This window comes from Drosophila hydei, unplaced genomic scaffold, assembly GCF_003285905.1.
Source record: "Drosophila hydei strain 15085-1641.00,03,60 unplaced genomic scaffold, DhydRS2 tig00008114-arrow-pilon, whole genome shotgun sequence".
Lineage (NCBI taxonomy): Eukaryota > Metazoa > Arthropoda > Insecta > Diptera > Drosophilidae > Drosophila > Drosophila hydei.
In genome coordinates, this window is record NW_022045827.1 from 1,639,470 (window position 1) to 1,656,969 (window position 17,500).

General features: G+C 35.1%; 1 protein-coding gene across 1 annotated transcript in view; it reads left to right on the forward strand.

Moving 5' to 3' along the window:
• Positions 1–7,093: 7,093 nt before the first annotated feature.
• Positions 7,094–17,500, forward strand: part of LOC111594196 (CUGBP Elav-like family member 2) — an 88,494-nt gene continuing 78,087 nt past the window's right edge. The window contains exon 1 of the mRNA XM_023307393.2: positions 7,094–7,962. Within this exon, the coding sequence (XP_023163161.2) occupies positions 7,181–7,962 (782 nt within the window). The 5' untranslated portion in view covers positions 7,094–7,180. The remainder of the gene's footprint in view (positions 7,963–17,500) is intronic.

Genomic DNA, 17,500 nt, shown 5'->3' on the forward strand with positions numbered 1-17,500 from the left:
AAGTTGTTCTAATAAATATTGAATTATGTTGCATTAAAAACTTGAATGATTCTTAATGAAATTAGTTACGTTTGAAATATTCCATAATATATATTGCATATTCATAAATGACATAAGCGTTCTCTTGTCTGAATTTGTCTTAAATGTGCTTAAATATTTATTTTTCTACATTGATCGACTGCTTAATAAATTTATTAATAATGTAATATAATAAATTATTCTGAATCATATAATAAAAAATCAATAATTTAAATAAATTGCTTTCAAAATATGCTTGCATTACGTTATCATGGTAACAGAATCAGTTCTCTGTAGATCTGCCAGTGTCCGCAGGCATATTGAAGGAGCTTTAGGCCAGGATATCATAAGCCAGGATATCATATCATAAGCTCCCATAGTATATCGAAATTAATAAAGAATATTAATAAAATATAAATTAATAAAGAATATAAAAAAAATAAATAATTTAATATAATCTATATAAACAATGTTATATAATCCATATGCTCTATATGATATATAGAATATAGAGCGTCTGTAAATATAAATACATTTGAGCTTTAATTATCCCTAAAAATATTTTTACATTTTACATATTCTACAATTTTTTTATTTAACTTATCCAATATAAGGTTATCCATAAAAATATCAGAATATTTTGAAAGCAAATAATAAGCATTCGTATTTCAATAAGAACTCGTAATATAATTCTATATAATAGTAAAATAGTTCCCTAATTGTCATATAATGTTATCAATAATCCTTATTTAACAGTATCCATTGATCTTATATAATATCATCGATAACTTTTAAGTGTTTAGCTCAATTTTAAACTATTTCACACCGACAAAATAGTTTATCAGAACAGTATACATAGATAGTTATTTTGCTACTGAAATGCGGCCAACTTGAGCCCGTTCGTTGTCTTCTTGACTGTTTTCGTCTGCCTCGTGGCAGTTGCGAGCATCAAGTAAATTTATAGCAATGATGTGACGCTGTCTTAAAGTAAAATATTGACAGTTGACTAGAAGCAAGTGTAGCATGAACTGCTGCCTGGCTGGCAGGGCCACCAAAGTTTTCCGTTTTGGCTGTGCTCGACTGCTCGCAGAAGCAACAAGCAGCAGCAGCAGCAGTAGAAGTAATTGCTTTCTGCTACTCATCCTGTGCGTCCTTGGCGTCGCCTGTTGTTGTTTTGAGCTTCGTTTTATGTGCCAGCAGCGAGACAGAAAAAGAGAGATTGTAAATGCCATGACTATGCTGCTTGTGGTTGTGGCCATGGCGACTGCGTTCTTCTTGCCCCAGCAGCTTTATCCTGGCAGCCATTAGGCGACGCACAATGAAAATCGCATCGTTGGCTATATTTAATTTTTAGGCCTGTTATTGTTTAAGCTGAAGCTGGGGAATAGCGAACATCTCAAGTTTTTAGTGCTTTATAAATATTTTAGTCCTCACCCACGCCCACAGTTCGCCTCACACGTGGCGTATGCGCAATATATTTTATTCATTGACTCTGGGCAAATCAATGACAGCGAACTCTCGTTCACTGCTGGCTCTAGGGCGCGCCTGTAAAGTGTATTTTCATGTATTTCTAGATTACACAATTCTCTCAATTATCTTTGAGCAATAACAAGTAAATTCATAATAATTGCAAACACTCCAATGGTGCATGAACATTTTGCAGACGGGGCGGAGGCGTCGTCTGTCTTTAGGGCACTATAATTGGCACATTGCCTGTTTAGAATGAATTGCCAGTGAAGCATACTCAGCCTGACGTTGTCTTAGCTGATTTGGGTCCTTGAATTAATTATCATACTGCACAGAGCCTTGCATTATTTATTAAATTGTCAGCTGATAATTTATGTGCAGCCGGTCTATTGGGCGGCCAGTTGCGACAGTTTTGAAATATAAACGCTTCATTTGATTTAATTCTCAAGTCCACAGCTAAATTGGTAAATATTATAATATAACAATGGCTTAGAGCAGCAGCAGCAGTAGTAATACTTGGCTTGAGATGTTTGTTAAATTAGGCTTTATTGTTGTCTTCGTTTGTATCAAATTGCAAAATAATATTCTACACACAATTTAAGTTGATTTTCAATGAGCGTAGTCATTGTGTTTTATATAAATATAATACAATATAATTTGAGCCGTTTGCAAAGCTCATTTAACATGCTTATCGACTGCAGATTTTTGCTAATGGTTTGATGCTTCGAGTAGTGTTTGTTAGATAACAAGCAGGGCTATTGAATCTTATGTATTCATGCGTGAGCAAGGCTTAAGCGAAAGTCGTCGTCTGTTCATTTTTCAAATTTTATTAAATATGTTTTCATTCGTCGTCAGCTGTCATCTTGTTTTATTTTAAACCAAATTGACATCTTTAACCAGATATTCGGATTTAACACTTTTTATTTTCTTTTCCATAGTCCAGATATTCCTTAATCTATTTTCAAATTTTAAATTTATTTTGTATGTTTATTCACATTCTGAAATTGTGTATAGTAAATGAAATGTTCAAGCTAAACTCAGAAATAATAAATAAATTACTGATACGCTGCCATTTTACCTGAGCCAAAAATAACAAACAATAAGGATAAGGATTACTTGAGTATAAATAAAACTCCTTCAATGACTGCAAGTAGTTTATGATTTTCATCGTTACTATTTAATTGCATTTTATATCCATAAGGTATGCATACCTTTATAGCTTTTGCGCTGCATACAGTATTCATTGGGATTATATGCTTTTGACTATATCTGGTAGTATCAATTGGTTTGTTTTTGGAGTTGTGTTGATCTGCATTTTTATTTCACTACACCCTTATTCTATTAAGGTTTCTCTCTAGTTTTCCTATTAGCTATGCTTATATGCAAAGTTTACACCTGTTCCAGTTGCTCTTTAAATATGCCATACAATAAACTGCATGTTTTTTAAAGCTTCTTTAATATGTGCAGTTTTTATATAAAACTTTAAGACTGCAATGAAGTGCAGTTTTTTTTTGGTTTTACTTTTTATTTGTTTTCTTTTTACTTTCATCTCGCGCAGTTCTTTATGCACTACTCTGTCATTTTCATGCAGCAAAATCTCATTATTTTTTTTCGTGGCTGCGCAGCTTGCCATGGTTTGACTATTCTCTGGCTGCAACGTGCACCTAACCTAAACCCCGAGTCCATTCAATAGAAGCATTCCAGAGCGTGTTACTCTCTACTGGCTTCTCTATACTCTGGGTGTTAGAAAGTGGTTCGTCGTTTGCCGCTTATCAACTTTTTCCACATAGATTTCCCAGAGAGGTTCTGTGTGTGCTTCTATATAATCTGGCAACTCGCGTAGTCTTGCAGCATATTCATTTTGTTTGCTATTTGCTTTATTTATTTTCCTTGGGATTTATGTTTTTGGGTTATGACGCTTGTCTTTGATGTTGCTTTATATATATATTTTTTTGTCACAGTGCCTTTAGCTTGCCTTTCCACCATTTTTTCATTAGTTTTCATTTGCTTCAGTTTGATAACACTGCGCGCAGCTAGCTAGTTTTTAAAGCCTTTTCAAATTCTATTATGCGACAGCTTTGCTGACTAATGAAAAAGTGGAAGACAGACAAAAAAATAAAAAAAAACAAACAAATGAGAATGAAAAATAAAGGATGCCGTCTGCTCTGTTATATGAAGACGAGCAGTGCGCCCAAAGCTATCGCTTGAGAGCAACTCAAATGGGATATCTTCTTCTTCTGCATTTTTTATCTTCTTTAATGTAATTAGTTGGTGCCGTTTTGGTTGCGGCTTTGCCTAATTAAGTTGTAGACTTGGCATAGTTTTGACAATGGATTAAGGCGAAAATGAAGGCAGACAAACAGTTGAAGAGAAATTAAAATGGAAAATTTAAGTACATTTAAGTACTTTTTTATACTAAAAATAGTTAAATATAAAAGAAAAGAATGCTAAAATATTAGAAATTTAAATTTATAATTAAAGTAAATATTTGGTAAAAATAAATAATAAAAAATATTGAATTTCTTAACAGAAGAATAGATTATAATTTAAAAATATAATATGCCATTAATACAGATTATTATTCTTACCTCATCGAATATTTGTCTGAAGTTCAAGTCTTTCTTGACCTCACAATTATTTGAACAGCAAAAGCGCATTGTCTTAACAAAAGCCAATATTAATTACTCCAATAAAGAATATACTTACACACCTAATTCAAAGACTCCGATATTCAATTTACTGTAGCACACTTTGTGGCTAAATGTGAAGCTGAGCTGTCGTAAGGAATCAATCGACGACTGCTAACTGCAAGGCAGCAGCTTATCTTAAAGCGACTTTCAATGGCTTACAATGGATCTGTAAGATAATTTTGTGGTCAGATGATGCTATTCAAGTAGTTGCAAGTTGACCACAAAAGCTACAGCACATGGCTAAGCATCTTACAAGCAAGCAAGCAAGCATTTTGGTCGAGTCTCATTCACACACACGCACTCCTGCCACTGACAGCTGCCTCAATGGCTTGGCAGTTCACTAGCCCTTGCTGGGCTGGTGTTGCAAGTATCTAAACTAGAATGTTTGTTTAGAGAATATGCTTGCTCTCACTCTGTATAGCTGCTTTGGGTGCTCTTTCATTCTTTCATTTGCTGCAGCTGGATAACTGGTCTCGGACTGTTGTCTAGTCGTACGTTTGTGCATGCTTTGCATGCCACTCGACGAGCACAAGCATAGAGGGAGAGAGAGACATAGAGTGACGCCCACGCCAGCCTGCTGCTGTTTGTTGTATGACATATAAAAGTCAACTTGAATGCGCTGTGTAAATTTAGCCACCCAGCATTCACTGCTGCATTGCATCTCTGTGTGTGCGTGTGTTCTTTCTACACTGTTGCAACTTTAAGTAGTTGGGCGTGTGTTGGTGCCAAGGAAATGGTTGCATTTGAAAGGAATTTGCCTTTACAAGATTTTACTCTTTGCAATTTACACGCGCCGCGCACTTTTCCCACTACACACATACATATACATATATATATAGCTATACACAAGTACATGTGTATATATAAAGTATATATAGTATATCACTCTGTGTACATGCATTTGCTGATATGCGCATGTATTGTATGCATTTGGCTTTTGTAAATGTTGCTTTCTTATTACATGGCATTATATCGTGTCGTAGTTATACATATATATATATATATATATAAAGCAGTTGTTTGCTGACGTTTGCTGTTTCTTGCAGGATGTTGTTTGCCTCAGTTGCAGCAGCTAGAGCAGGCAGTCAGCCAGCCAGGAAGTTATCTTCAGGAAACTACTGAAAAAGCAACAAACTGATTATTTTTTGTAGCTTCAACTGGGCAGGCTGTTTGCGCTTAATTAGCAAATGTGAAAAGAGATCGTATAACTGCATTTTAGCTATGAGAAATTATTAAAAATTAAGCAAGGAATATAAATAAATTTAACATGATTTTTGTACATTTTGAATTTAATGGAAAAAATTGACGAGGGCTTTGTATAAGAAAAAAACGAATCAGATTTGTTTTTAATAAATAAATATAAATATATAAATATATAATAATTTTTTTATAGTTTTATGTACTTGAATGTTCTTGTACTATATACTATATAATAAATACAGAGGTTTCAATAGCTTATTTATTTAATAATATAATATCAGAGCTCCCATTAGGCAGTATTTCGTCTTATAAAATATTCATTCTATATTCTAAGTTCCTTTGCTAAATGTGTTCTCAAGACAATATAGAAACTATATTCCTCATTGAGCTATTTCTATCTCTCTTCATGACTTCATGATTTATTCCTAACTCTCCAGAACGCTTCGAGCCCATATCATTTCATCAATTGAAGGCCTTCACTCAAATGCCTTTCATTGCCTGATTTGCCAGATATATTGCTGCTCAAAACCAAAGACAGCATCGTTCAAAAATCTCTCAAAATGTTGACCATTAAACTCTGGCACTGTGCCCCTAGGGAGGGACACACACACACACACAGACACACACCAATGCAGGCAGCTACTACATGAGTCGCCCACTTTTAGCCCCGAGCCGGCCAACTGGTGCTGTTGTTGGCATTCAGTGTCAGGTTTCTATGGCTCAAGTGTTTGCATTTTACAACCGCACACTTGCAGACACTCACACATAGAGCGTCGAGTGTGTGTGTGTGTGAGTGTGCGCGCTTCTGTGCTTGTGCGTTGGCATTTTGTAGAAGAGTTTCTAGCACCAGCTTAAGTGAAATGTAGCTGACCTAAGCTACAAAATAAACACAAATGCAATGCAAACACATGCACACACCAACACACACACACACACACACAAAGACTAAAAAGCAGCGCACGTAGGCATGTTAAAGGACAATGAGAAACGCAAATGTCAGTGCACATGGCGTACAAAGGGGAGTGAGAGTCAGAAAGGCTTGCAGACGTAGTGTGTATATGTATGTATGTGTGTGTTTGTATGCGAGTATTGTTTGCTTGTAATGATTGTCAAGGTCGCCGTCACAGCACAACCATCGTTTAACTAATATCATTTCTTTTTTGGCGTTTATTTGTACTAATCCAATTTGCAATTTGCCTCCCAACTTTTCCCTCAGGCAGGTAAACAATAAACAGGGCAAAAATAGCTAAGCAGAAGAAAGAGACAGTGCGAAAGAAAGAAAATAAATAAGAGAAATCCAAGTGAACAATAACAGCAACAATAAGAACTCTCACAGCAATAAAATATATTATATATCCTTATATATATTCATAAATATATAATATATATATATATATATATACAAGCAATTGAAGGAAAGTAGCAAAAAGTAACAAGCAAGCAACAGCGCATATAATAAGGGAAGAGGATAATAATCACGTGAAATTATCAAAATATTGGAGAGAAAAAAATCTAAGAAAGACAAAAAGCAACCGTAACAGGAGTGTGCCAGATACAAACACTCACACGCACACACACAGACACACACATAGTATATAATATATATATATATATATATATATATTCATATATATATATATATATATATTTCACCTTTATATATATATATATATATATATACATATATATATATATATATATATATATATATACACACACACACACACACACACACACACACACGCACTCAGAACAACAGAGAATTCAGAGAGAAAAAGCGGCATAGCAATAAGTAACAGAGGATCATGCTCAGCTCTCTGGACGCGCTGGCTGGCAAGATAGCCAAAGCGACGCCGGGCACTGGCGCCGTGGCGGCCAATGCCACAGGCAATAAGCCAACAAACAATGCACATCATCCGGCGCATCAGCATCATGGTACACGGCATCAGTTGGACTATGATTATTCAGCTGTTGAGATCGAACCACCTGCCGAACAATTGGCTAACTCGCCGCGCAGCGAACGTGAAAGACTGCAGCAGGCGCAACACGCTTACGAGCAGCAGGCACAAGCCGAACTTGAATTTGGCTTGGCCGATGTGGACACGAAAAGTTGTTTAACCCTGTTAACGCATCGACGTAGCAGTCAAAATATGCACCTGCTCAATCATAATGGACAGGCGGGCAAATCGAATAATGTGCATGCAGCTGCACGGCATCAGCAGCAGCATTATCATCCCTATCAGCGGCCTTTGCGGCCAGTCTCACCTGTGGTGCAGCAGCAGCACCAGCAACAGCAGCAGCAGCAACAGCAGCAGCAGCCGCAGCAACAATCACAGCAACACAGTCCGCAGTCGCAGCAGCAGCAGCAGCAGCAGCAATCGCCATATCAGCAACAGTTAACACATTTGGCCGCGCTGCAGGATCATCACCAGGAACTGCTGCAATCACAGCAGGAACTGTTCCACAAACAGCTGATCAACTTGCAACAGCAACAGGAAAGAGAACGTCAAGCTGCCGTTAATTATAATGATAGCTGCAACAGCGACCACGACTCACAGCAAGAATACAAAATTTGCCTGAGGGATAGGTGAGTGTCTGCCACGCCCACAGACTAAAATAAAACAAACAAAAAAAACCAAAATAAAACAAATATATAAAACCCAAAAGCCCAACTCACTCTGATGCACTTAACGTTTCATTTTGAAGCTGTCTTATCCCACGCCCTTTGCTAATTAGTAACCTTTTTATAAGCCATAATCAACCACTCGCTCTCGCTCTCTCCCCTCTTCCTCTCCCTATTTGCGCTATTTTTGTTGTTTTCTATTTATTCCAGACATTGCATGTTTGCATGTACTTCACTCACTCAAAAAAAAAAAAAAAAATTGTTTTTAAAACAAACTTAATTCATTAACTAAAATCAACAAGCAAAACCTTTTGAATAGGGCTGGGGTAAGTGAGGGAGTTGCGGCTGCCTGTTGTTTCGCCATACAGTTAAAATGCATTAATACAAATATATATATGTATGTATTCAGTGAGTTGTATGTCATACACATGGCTGAACAGGTGTGCAAAGTGCACTTACATTTCCCCAGGTACTGCATATCTGAAGGCACTTGACTTGCAGTAAAAAGAGTTCGAATAACTCGTTCATTAGCTAAAACATTTATTAGCTTAATTTATTTTTGAATATTGCACAAACGTTACTGTGAGGTTTAACAAGAGTTCATGTATTTAAGATTTAAATCAATTTCATTTCAAATTTTTTAATAATTTTCTGTACTGTTTTATGGCTTAAATAATGCAATTTAAGCCAGCTTGTTAGAAGTTTCCCAACAATATAAAATCTTGAAATAACTGCCAGATGAATTATTCATCGTCTTTAAATATCAAAAAATATTTTTAACTTAATGATAAATTTTCACATGAACAGATAATCTCAATGACTCACAATTATTTTATGCACATTATATTAAAATATTCTCGATTTTATTTCAATCACATTTATCATTAATTCCATAGATATTTGACGTATAATTGAATTGTTCATAATATCATGCAATCTAGGCAATTGTTAAATCTTTGACAAATGCACCATTTGCAGTTTCTCAACCGTACTTAAAGACTTGTCAATTCATGTGGATAGTTCGAATAGTTCGTTTAAATATTATTGGTCTTTCATTCATTTTCAATCGCTCATCGCTCACATGATTTAATTCAATTTAAATGCCATTGTGAGTTAAATGGTTAAATGTTAACAATAAATTATTTTTGCAGTTAAATGCATAAATGCATAGCTTTTATGTTTTATTTATGAGTTAAGCTTCCATTGCATATGTGCAGTAAATGAATGATTATTAATTACACGCACAAAGACATATTTAAGCTCAAAGTTATAGTTGATAAGATATATTTAATTTGGTTTCATAATTATTAAGGGCATTTCTGTACATAGAAAATTTTATATTTTAATTAATTTAGTTATATGAACATTTTTATTCTTTATAAAAAAATACATTAACAATTAAAATCATTTTTAATATTTTTAAATATGTTTATATATATGTAGAAATATTTTAACAATTTAAAAAATGTTTTAATATTTTAAGCTCAACAAATTAAAATTTTTGTCTTAAATATTTATTAAATAATAAATTATAAATAATTTCGCATTAAAATTCTAAAGAACTGGGCTAAAAACCACTTGTTGAATGTATTCAAAATATTGAGTGTACTCAATATTCCACTCCATTCATTCATTCATTTGTTCTACAAATCTTTTTGTAGTCTGCCATGTTTTGTTGTGCTCTAAACGTAAACACAAAAGAGAAATACTAAGAACAAGGTAAAAACGCCCCAAAAAAAGCGGAAACGCCTCAAAGCATGCAACAGAATTTTGTGTGACTCGAAACAGTTGTAATTTGTTGGCTTTGCCTGGGCTCAAAGTAACAAACCAAAATGTCACAGCAACAAGAGAAACTCAAAGAAATTCACCTGACAAATTGCTGCTGGCCAAATGTTGTAACAACGTCTCAAGCAATGAAATAAGAAAGTAAGTGAGACAGCGAGAGAGAGGGAGAGAAAGGCATAGTAAGAGATGGAAAGCCAGCTGAGTCAGTAACATGCACACACGCACACACTCATGACATTTAACTTTATTATACCTACACATGTTTGTTTGTGCATTTTATTACTATGACTCTTAACTAATTTAATGTATAATAACATTTGACATATTGTTTTTCGTGTTTCGCTTTGATTTGTGAGCGTCTACCTGTATGTGCGCGTGTGTGTTTGAGTGTGTGTGTATTCAACCCTTTCGCTTTATGACTCCCAAGGCGAGGCAGTTGCCCTTGTATAGCTCTTGCCAGAACATGTAGCTCTTGCTAGGTCTTTTTCACACATGCAAATATTTTTGGTTGATTGAGCGTAGGCGACGCTTTGACTCTTGTGCACCTAACTCAATTACACTGTGAGATATATGTAAGTGGATATAATATATGATATTTACATACTCATAGCTTAAAAACATTTATAAAAATCTATATTTAATATATATACTAAAATATGTTTTAGAAAATATATTCAATATTCAAATGTTTACAAAAAAAAAATGTTAAATATATTTATATATTAAAAATATATAAAAAAAATTTTAAAAAATATGTATATATAATATTATGCATTAAAAAGAATTTTAAAAATATATTTAATATGAAACAGTTAAGTGTTTTTTACAACGCTTCTTAGCAGTAAAAAAATTATTTAATTAAATTTTAAATATACAGTTTTTTTGCACTACTTATCCTCTTAATCCCTTTTTTTCTCGCAGTGCATTTAACCTATGTCTCGCTTATTGTTTATGCATTGTTTGCACTGAAACGCAAAAGTTTTCATTTATTTTTATGCACAAGATAAAAATGTTCTGAGCTGCGCAGCTACATACCATATATGACATTTTTATTGTTTATTGTTTTATTTTTGTTGCAATTTGTTGTTGACATTTGCGTGCTTATGCCTTTTGGAGAAATGTCGAGCTAAGCGTTCATTGACTTTAAAGCGCGTGTCGTAATGCAATTAGCCTTAAAAGTAGGGAAGTCGCCTGCGTCGGGGCTATCGAAATCAGTGAGAAACGAGGAATTTGCATGTGACGAGGCCAACAGCCAATTAGTTAGCAATACTGAAAGGGATAGCAAAAGTAGATAGAGAGAGCGAGCTGGAGAGGTTAAATTACGAGCTGATGACACAGATAGAGGCGCACAGGCTATACACAATAATTACGTAAAATTTCTATTTGCTGTGCGCTGTACAAAACAAAATGAGAGGCGTCCAGCCCTAGGGGAATTTTTAGGGAAAGTGAAAGCCAGGCGAGTGACAAAAGCGTCACCAAAACAACAACAAATGCATAGCGAAAGCAACAACAATAAACACACATAAACAAACACTTGAAGGTAAACAAAAACTGGATGGTTTTTCATTTATTAAAGTGGCTAGAAATGTGGCACAAGAGAGTGGGTGCGAGTTGGTTGAAAGACGAGCTCTGGACACGTAGGCAAGCAAACATTGTGAATAGAAATTGTTGGGGGTGCATTTATTTGCATATGTGTGTGCACACGAATGATGTTTATACATGTGTGTGTGTGTGTATGTTCAAGCGAGAGATTTAGCCATAGCTAAATATATACACTAATATATGTTGAAATGGTTTCCATGTTGATTCCTGTCTGGCAGATGTAGAGATAGCGTTAATAATTCCGCTTTAATGATAGATGGATGCCTCATGAATTGTAGCTAAGCACTGGCTTGATAGTGATATTGTTGCGGTATCGATTTGTTATCGATAACTTAGCTAAGAACTTTTGTATGAAATCCTATTAAAACAGCGTGTTTGCATTGATTATTTATATAAAATAAATACTAAAAAATAATTATAAAAATAAAAAATTGAAATAGAAATATTAAAAATATACTAAAATATACCCTATTTAAAAATATGCAATTTTACAAATAATAGCTATAAAAATGCAAAAAAAATCGCAAATTTATCTTTGATTGTACCTCAGTCAATATGCTCTTTGAGAGTTAGTGCAATAGTCAGATGCGTTTGCATAGAAATATTGCTGTGCTCATCTAAAGAAATGCCAACCCTTAGCCGAGTTGAGTGCTTGGCGCCTTTTGGCTTTGGCTTTGCATTCTCTATTATGCATGCGAACGCAGCAAGAACAGCTACAATGCAGCGCCCACTCAGCGCACACACACGCACATGCACAGCTGCACACCTGTACAGACAACCTACATTTACACACATAAGCTGCGGCAGCAGCTGCTGCGTTTCATTTCAATTGTTGCAATGGCGCTGTAACCTTCACTTTAAGTTGTAGTTTTTTTTTTTAGCCTTAAGATTGACCAAGCTAATTTACTCGAGCATATTTTCATGGCTAAACTAAGTTTTGCTTAGCAAAAAAAATACAACTGCATATTTTTATCTTAAATAAACTGCTGCATATATAATGTTATTTTTAGAAAATTTCATGCTCAGTGTGGTTTTTGCATAGATCTTTCCCACATATATATATATATATTAGTTAAACATATGTGTTCTGCATCTTTATTATATTTCAAAAATTTCATATGCATAAATGCTGAAATTTTTTTTGTTTTTGTGTGAGGGGCGTGTCTATTTTGCATACGCATTCATTGTTCAAAGCTATTTGCAAAATTTGTTATTTAAATAGAATAGAATAGAATAGAAAAAAAGAACGACAGTTGCATATAAATCATATGCATGAGCAAAGTTTGAATGAGGCGCATGTTTTTTTTTCGACGTATACGTGATATTTTTGCAACAAATATTTGTGCAAATGCGGACAATAAAATTTGTACGTTGTCTTTAGAAAAGGAAAATGAAATGCGATAGATTGGCTTGTCAGGTTGATAAGGCAAAAGTAAAAATACGAAAATATTTATGGGCTTGTCCTAGACTAATATGCTAATGGCCATTATCAATGTTTATAGATCAACAAGAGCTGCATAAAACGAACAGCTGTCAGAATTGTGATTCACACACAATTTTAGCCAACAAGAGTTTAAGATTAACTTTTGTTATCTATATTCCATATTTTGAAAATTCAGCGCAGTTTCCTTAGCCTTCAGTAGAAGAAAATTGCATGCTAAACAAAACAGACCGCAACATAAATAAAAGCGAAAACAAATATTGCTTACAAAGTGCCGAAAATCTAGTTAAGAAAAAGCGGAAAGAAAATGGGGGGGAAAAAAATGTTCAGCTATAGCTGCCACAGAAACCAAAAACTAGCAAAGTTCATTTCCACACCAAAATCAATGAACCAAGCGGCGGCAGACACACAACCGACTGAGACACAGACAGGGCAAAGCTTGTTGGGCTGGGTCTGGCCTGGAGGAGCGCTGCGTGCGTGTTGGTGGGCGAGGAGTCTCTGAAAATGGGTAACAGCTTTGCAGCTTTTGTTTTGCCATTGCGGCGAATAAAGAGGGTCGCTGCCAGAGAGGGAGATGGTTCGGGGCTGGCAGACCCTTCCTGATGGCTGCCATAGTCAGCCAACTGTAGCCAAGAGGAGACCGCAACGCAGTTACAAAAACACACACACACACACTCGCACACACACTCTCGCACAGTCAAACACTTGCACAAGCAGCTAAAGGGTAGCCGACAAAACTAACCGCAATTTTCGAGGCGCTTGCATGCAATAGAAATAGAAATAAGAAAAACCAAAAGAGAAATTGTAAAAAATGAGTTGAAAAAATGAAGACAGCGAGACAGGGTGAGGGAGTGAGTGGCAGTGGGAAAGGGAGAGGCAAAGAAACTATAGCACAGCAAACGGCGCCGGTGCTGCTTATTTTATTAATGCTTCATGCTGTTTTCACTTTTTGCACAAACTTTTATTTTTTATATATATTTTTTATTGCTATATGCAAACATTTATATTTTGTATGTTTTTTATTTACATTATGTGGCCAGAGGGTTTGCCAGCGCCCAGCCAACTGTTGTGTGCCAAATTTGTATGCCACAGCATTAAAGAGCAAAAATTGAGAAGGGCCATGTATAAATATATATAGAAAACTTTATAAATATATATATTTAAGGGCTGGCAACTGAGCCTAATCGTCGCTTCTAGTCTCTTTGTAGTAGTTGAAAAATTGCTACAATAATTTTGTTATTGTGTCTGAAAGCAGAGAGAGAGCTGTTTGTTAATAAGCAATATTGGCATTCGTCTGGTCTTACTTATAATAAATATATTGATGAATATTTTAAGTTCTTAAATTAAATATTTAATTTTGAAGTATTTGTAAACATTAAATATTTTTACTAAAAATTATTTGAGTACTATTCAGACTTAAGAATAGAACTCAAATTTTTTGTAGATTCTTAATTTTTAAATTATTTGATATATTAACAAAAATATATTTTATAAATGTTTATTTGGTTTTATAATTTGATATATATAAATTTATCTTTTTCTATACTTTATTTAATATTTTTAAATGGAGTATATTAAATTTAATAGAGTATCTGGTCATCTTTTTGAGCTGCTTTAAGCCAATATTAGTAACCCATTTTGCAGGGTATCTTTTAGCCGTTAGCCAACTGACTCTCTTATTTCCCAAGTTTTTATTTGCTATATTTTTTTACATTTTATTTGGCTATTCAAAAACCGCAGCATCGACTCTTTATATCGACTGCTTTTTGGCATTTCGTGCACTAATTTTGGGTCTTGTAGTTGGGGCAAGCAAACGGTTTTAGTTATTGGTTTGCTGTGTTCGACACTCGAAGGCTCATCGATATGGAAGAAAAAACTTTGCAGACCGCTGCGAGGGTTGCCACAGCAAGTGTGTGTGTGTGTGTGTGTGTATGTGATTAATACTTTTGGTCAGACATTAAGCCCAAAACTCGGGCTGTGTTTTATTTGAACAGCCAAGCCATTTCATTTTCTATGCCTGTGTGTGTTTGTGTGTGTGTGCATGGGGGCTCTTTCATTTTATTTTGTACGAACCTTAAGGACACTTGAGTAATGATGGAACAGACCAAGCAGCAGCAGCAGCAGACCGTGAGTCCCCCGCCCCCCTCTCCCACTGGCCACAAATTTGCGGCGCATTCTCGACCCTGTTTGAAGCTCCATTGCAAAAGTGCTGACATGTTATTTGTGCAGTTAACGAGCTGAGTTATTTTGCGGGCACAAACCGCACTTGAAAAAACGGACAGGCAAAACAACAAAAAAAGGAAGCAAATTGTAAAAAAAAAAAATAAAAAAAAAAACAATATATATAATGGTCGCTGGGCATAAAGGCAACTCGCTCTCGCTCGGTTCTGTCCATTGATTTTCACTTTTGTGCTTAACAAATTAAATGTATTTGCCTGGGTTCGAACGCCGCTGCCGTCGTTGTTTGTTTATGCGATTGCCGCTCATTAAAATCGAATTGCAATATTTATGCGACTGCCCCAGACCCGATTTTATATATATATATATTCCAAATTAACATTTGCACACGTTTTCGGCTTTATTTATTTGTTGCGACTGCATAATTTAGTATGTGGCTACCATTAGCCCCTCAATTAGCCACGTGGCTTAAATGATAATACTCTGCTTCAGGTAATCGCGGCTTAATGGGGAACTGTTTCTCTGTGGGGCAGTGGGTAGCTTTAAATGCTTCGTGTTTTCAATTTTATTTATTTGTATTTGCACTTCTTTTATTAGTGTGAAATAAACTATATAAAACCATCTAGCAGTGAATCTAGTTAGATTTTCTGGTTATAAACTGTAAACGATCTCTTATAATTCCATTGTTCTAAAGCTCTATATTAGATACGGAGGAGTCAGTCACTATCAATAGATACCTTTCTGCAAAGAAATTTTCCATTCAAAATCTGATGTTTTTATTAGCTATATATGCAAAAATCTGACTTGGAACAGCCTGCAATAGTGTCTATATCTAATGCTTGCTTTATCAGTCTGCACAGTTTCTTCATATGTAGAATCACCTTTACAACTCTGCCTAAAACATACCTTTACCTTTCACTCTTCACATATTTACCCACAAAATTCCAATTAGCCTGCTTAAAATATCACTTCAATCAAATTTTTAACGCTATTTTGAGCTTTCAGTTCATTTTGAATGAAATGTGAAAGCCCTGAAAGATTTGCTGGCTCACGCTATGCCATTCGTACCTTGCCCCATCTTTCACTCCTGCGTCTGTCGCTTGTCAACAATTTCATAAATTAAAACGACGCTTCAACGCCATCTAAAAAGCAAAAAAAAAAAACAGAAGGAAATGCAGAAAATGTGTTGCCAAACGAACGTCAAAAGAGTTGCAGATATTTTGTACCTTTTTTCATTCCTTCGTTTTTCATTGCCAGCCCGAAAAAGCGCACAAAACAATAAAACATGAAGCGTAAAACAATTGCCGAGGTCGTCGTTTGTTGTTACTGTTTTGTTGCTGTTGCTTTTGTTATTACCTTGGAGATTAATTAATTGCAATGCACAAAAATATGCTACAAGTTTCAGGGCAAAGCTCGTTCGCTCTCTCTCCTCATTCTCGCTCTCTCTCTCTCTGTCTTCAGTTCCACCCACTGCTCTGTCAGTCATTTCCGGTCGTTTCCTGCGCCTGCATTTATGAAAGCGCCAACAGGCACAGAAAAAAAAATATAAATAAACAACAAAACTCGAACAACAGGATGATAATTTTCAGGCTCGTTTCGATGGCCCCCCTAGCCCCAGCCAACTCCTGCCTACTGCCTCCTACGCCTTTTGTTTATGGCTTTTTCTTTTATAAAGTGGAAAATTGCAGACAGCATTGTTTGTTATTTATTGCAATTTTGATATGAAAACCTTTTCGTCTGTGTTTCGCATACCCCCATGAGCTCTATATGTAAGAAACCTCCACCGATGCCTGTTCCTTTTTTATTCTAAAGGTATTGCTTTATTTTATGGGGGTGCCTATTTGGCCTGTCATAAAAGGCAAAACTAATGATTTGTTTTTGTGCCCAGGTTCATCAATATCAAGTGGCTGCCAATGACAGGGCTTCAAGCCATAAATAGTTAAGCATTAGCATTAATGATTAACATAAAACTGTGAGAAATTTCCATAGATTGGTTTATTTTGATTGGGCTTGGCGATGTTCATGCTATGTTCGCTTGCTTAAGTAATTATGTTGACTTAGCTAATTTATTACAAAGTCAATAATGTTTGATTGGGTTGCTGTTTGTGCTTTGTTTATATAGGATATATTCCGGGAATGCAATAAAAAATGTTTTTATATTTTATTTAAGTTTTTCTTGTGCATATCCGCGGTTTTTAAATGTTGTAGATTTAAAAAATATTTTGAAAAATTATATTTTTATAAATATTTTTTTAATTTTTTAAATTTTTACCCTTATCAGCTTTTGATTATCCGCCGCCCCATATTATCCTATTTCATATGCTAACTCAATCAGTGTTGTAAAATGTCGAAAAAGCCACACATACGTACTTCCGCTGCTGCACCAGCCACCCCTATTAGCCTGTCAACCCTTCTTAGCATTGAAATCAATTTGACAAAAGCCACATAAATTTAAATAAATTGCGGCCACATAAATTTAGACATGAGAAAAAACTC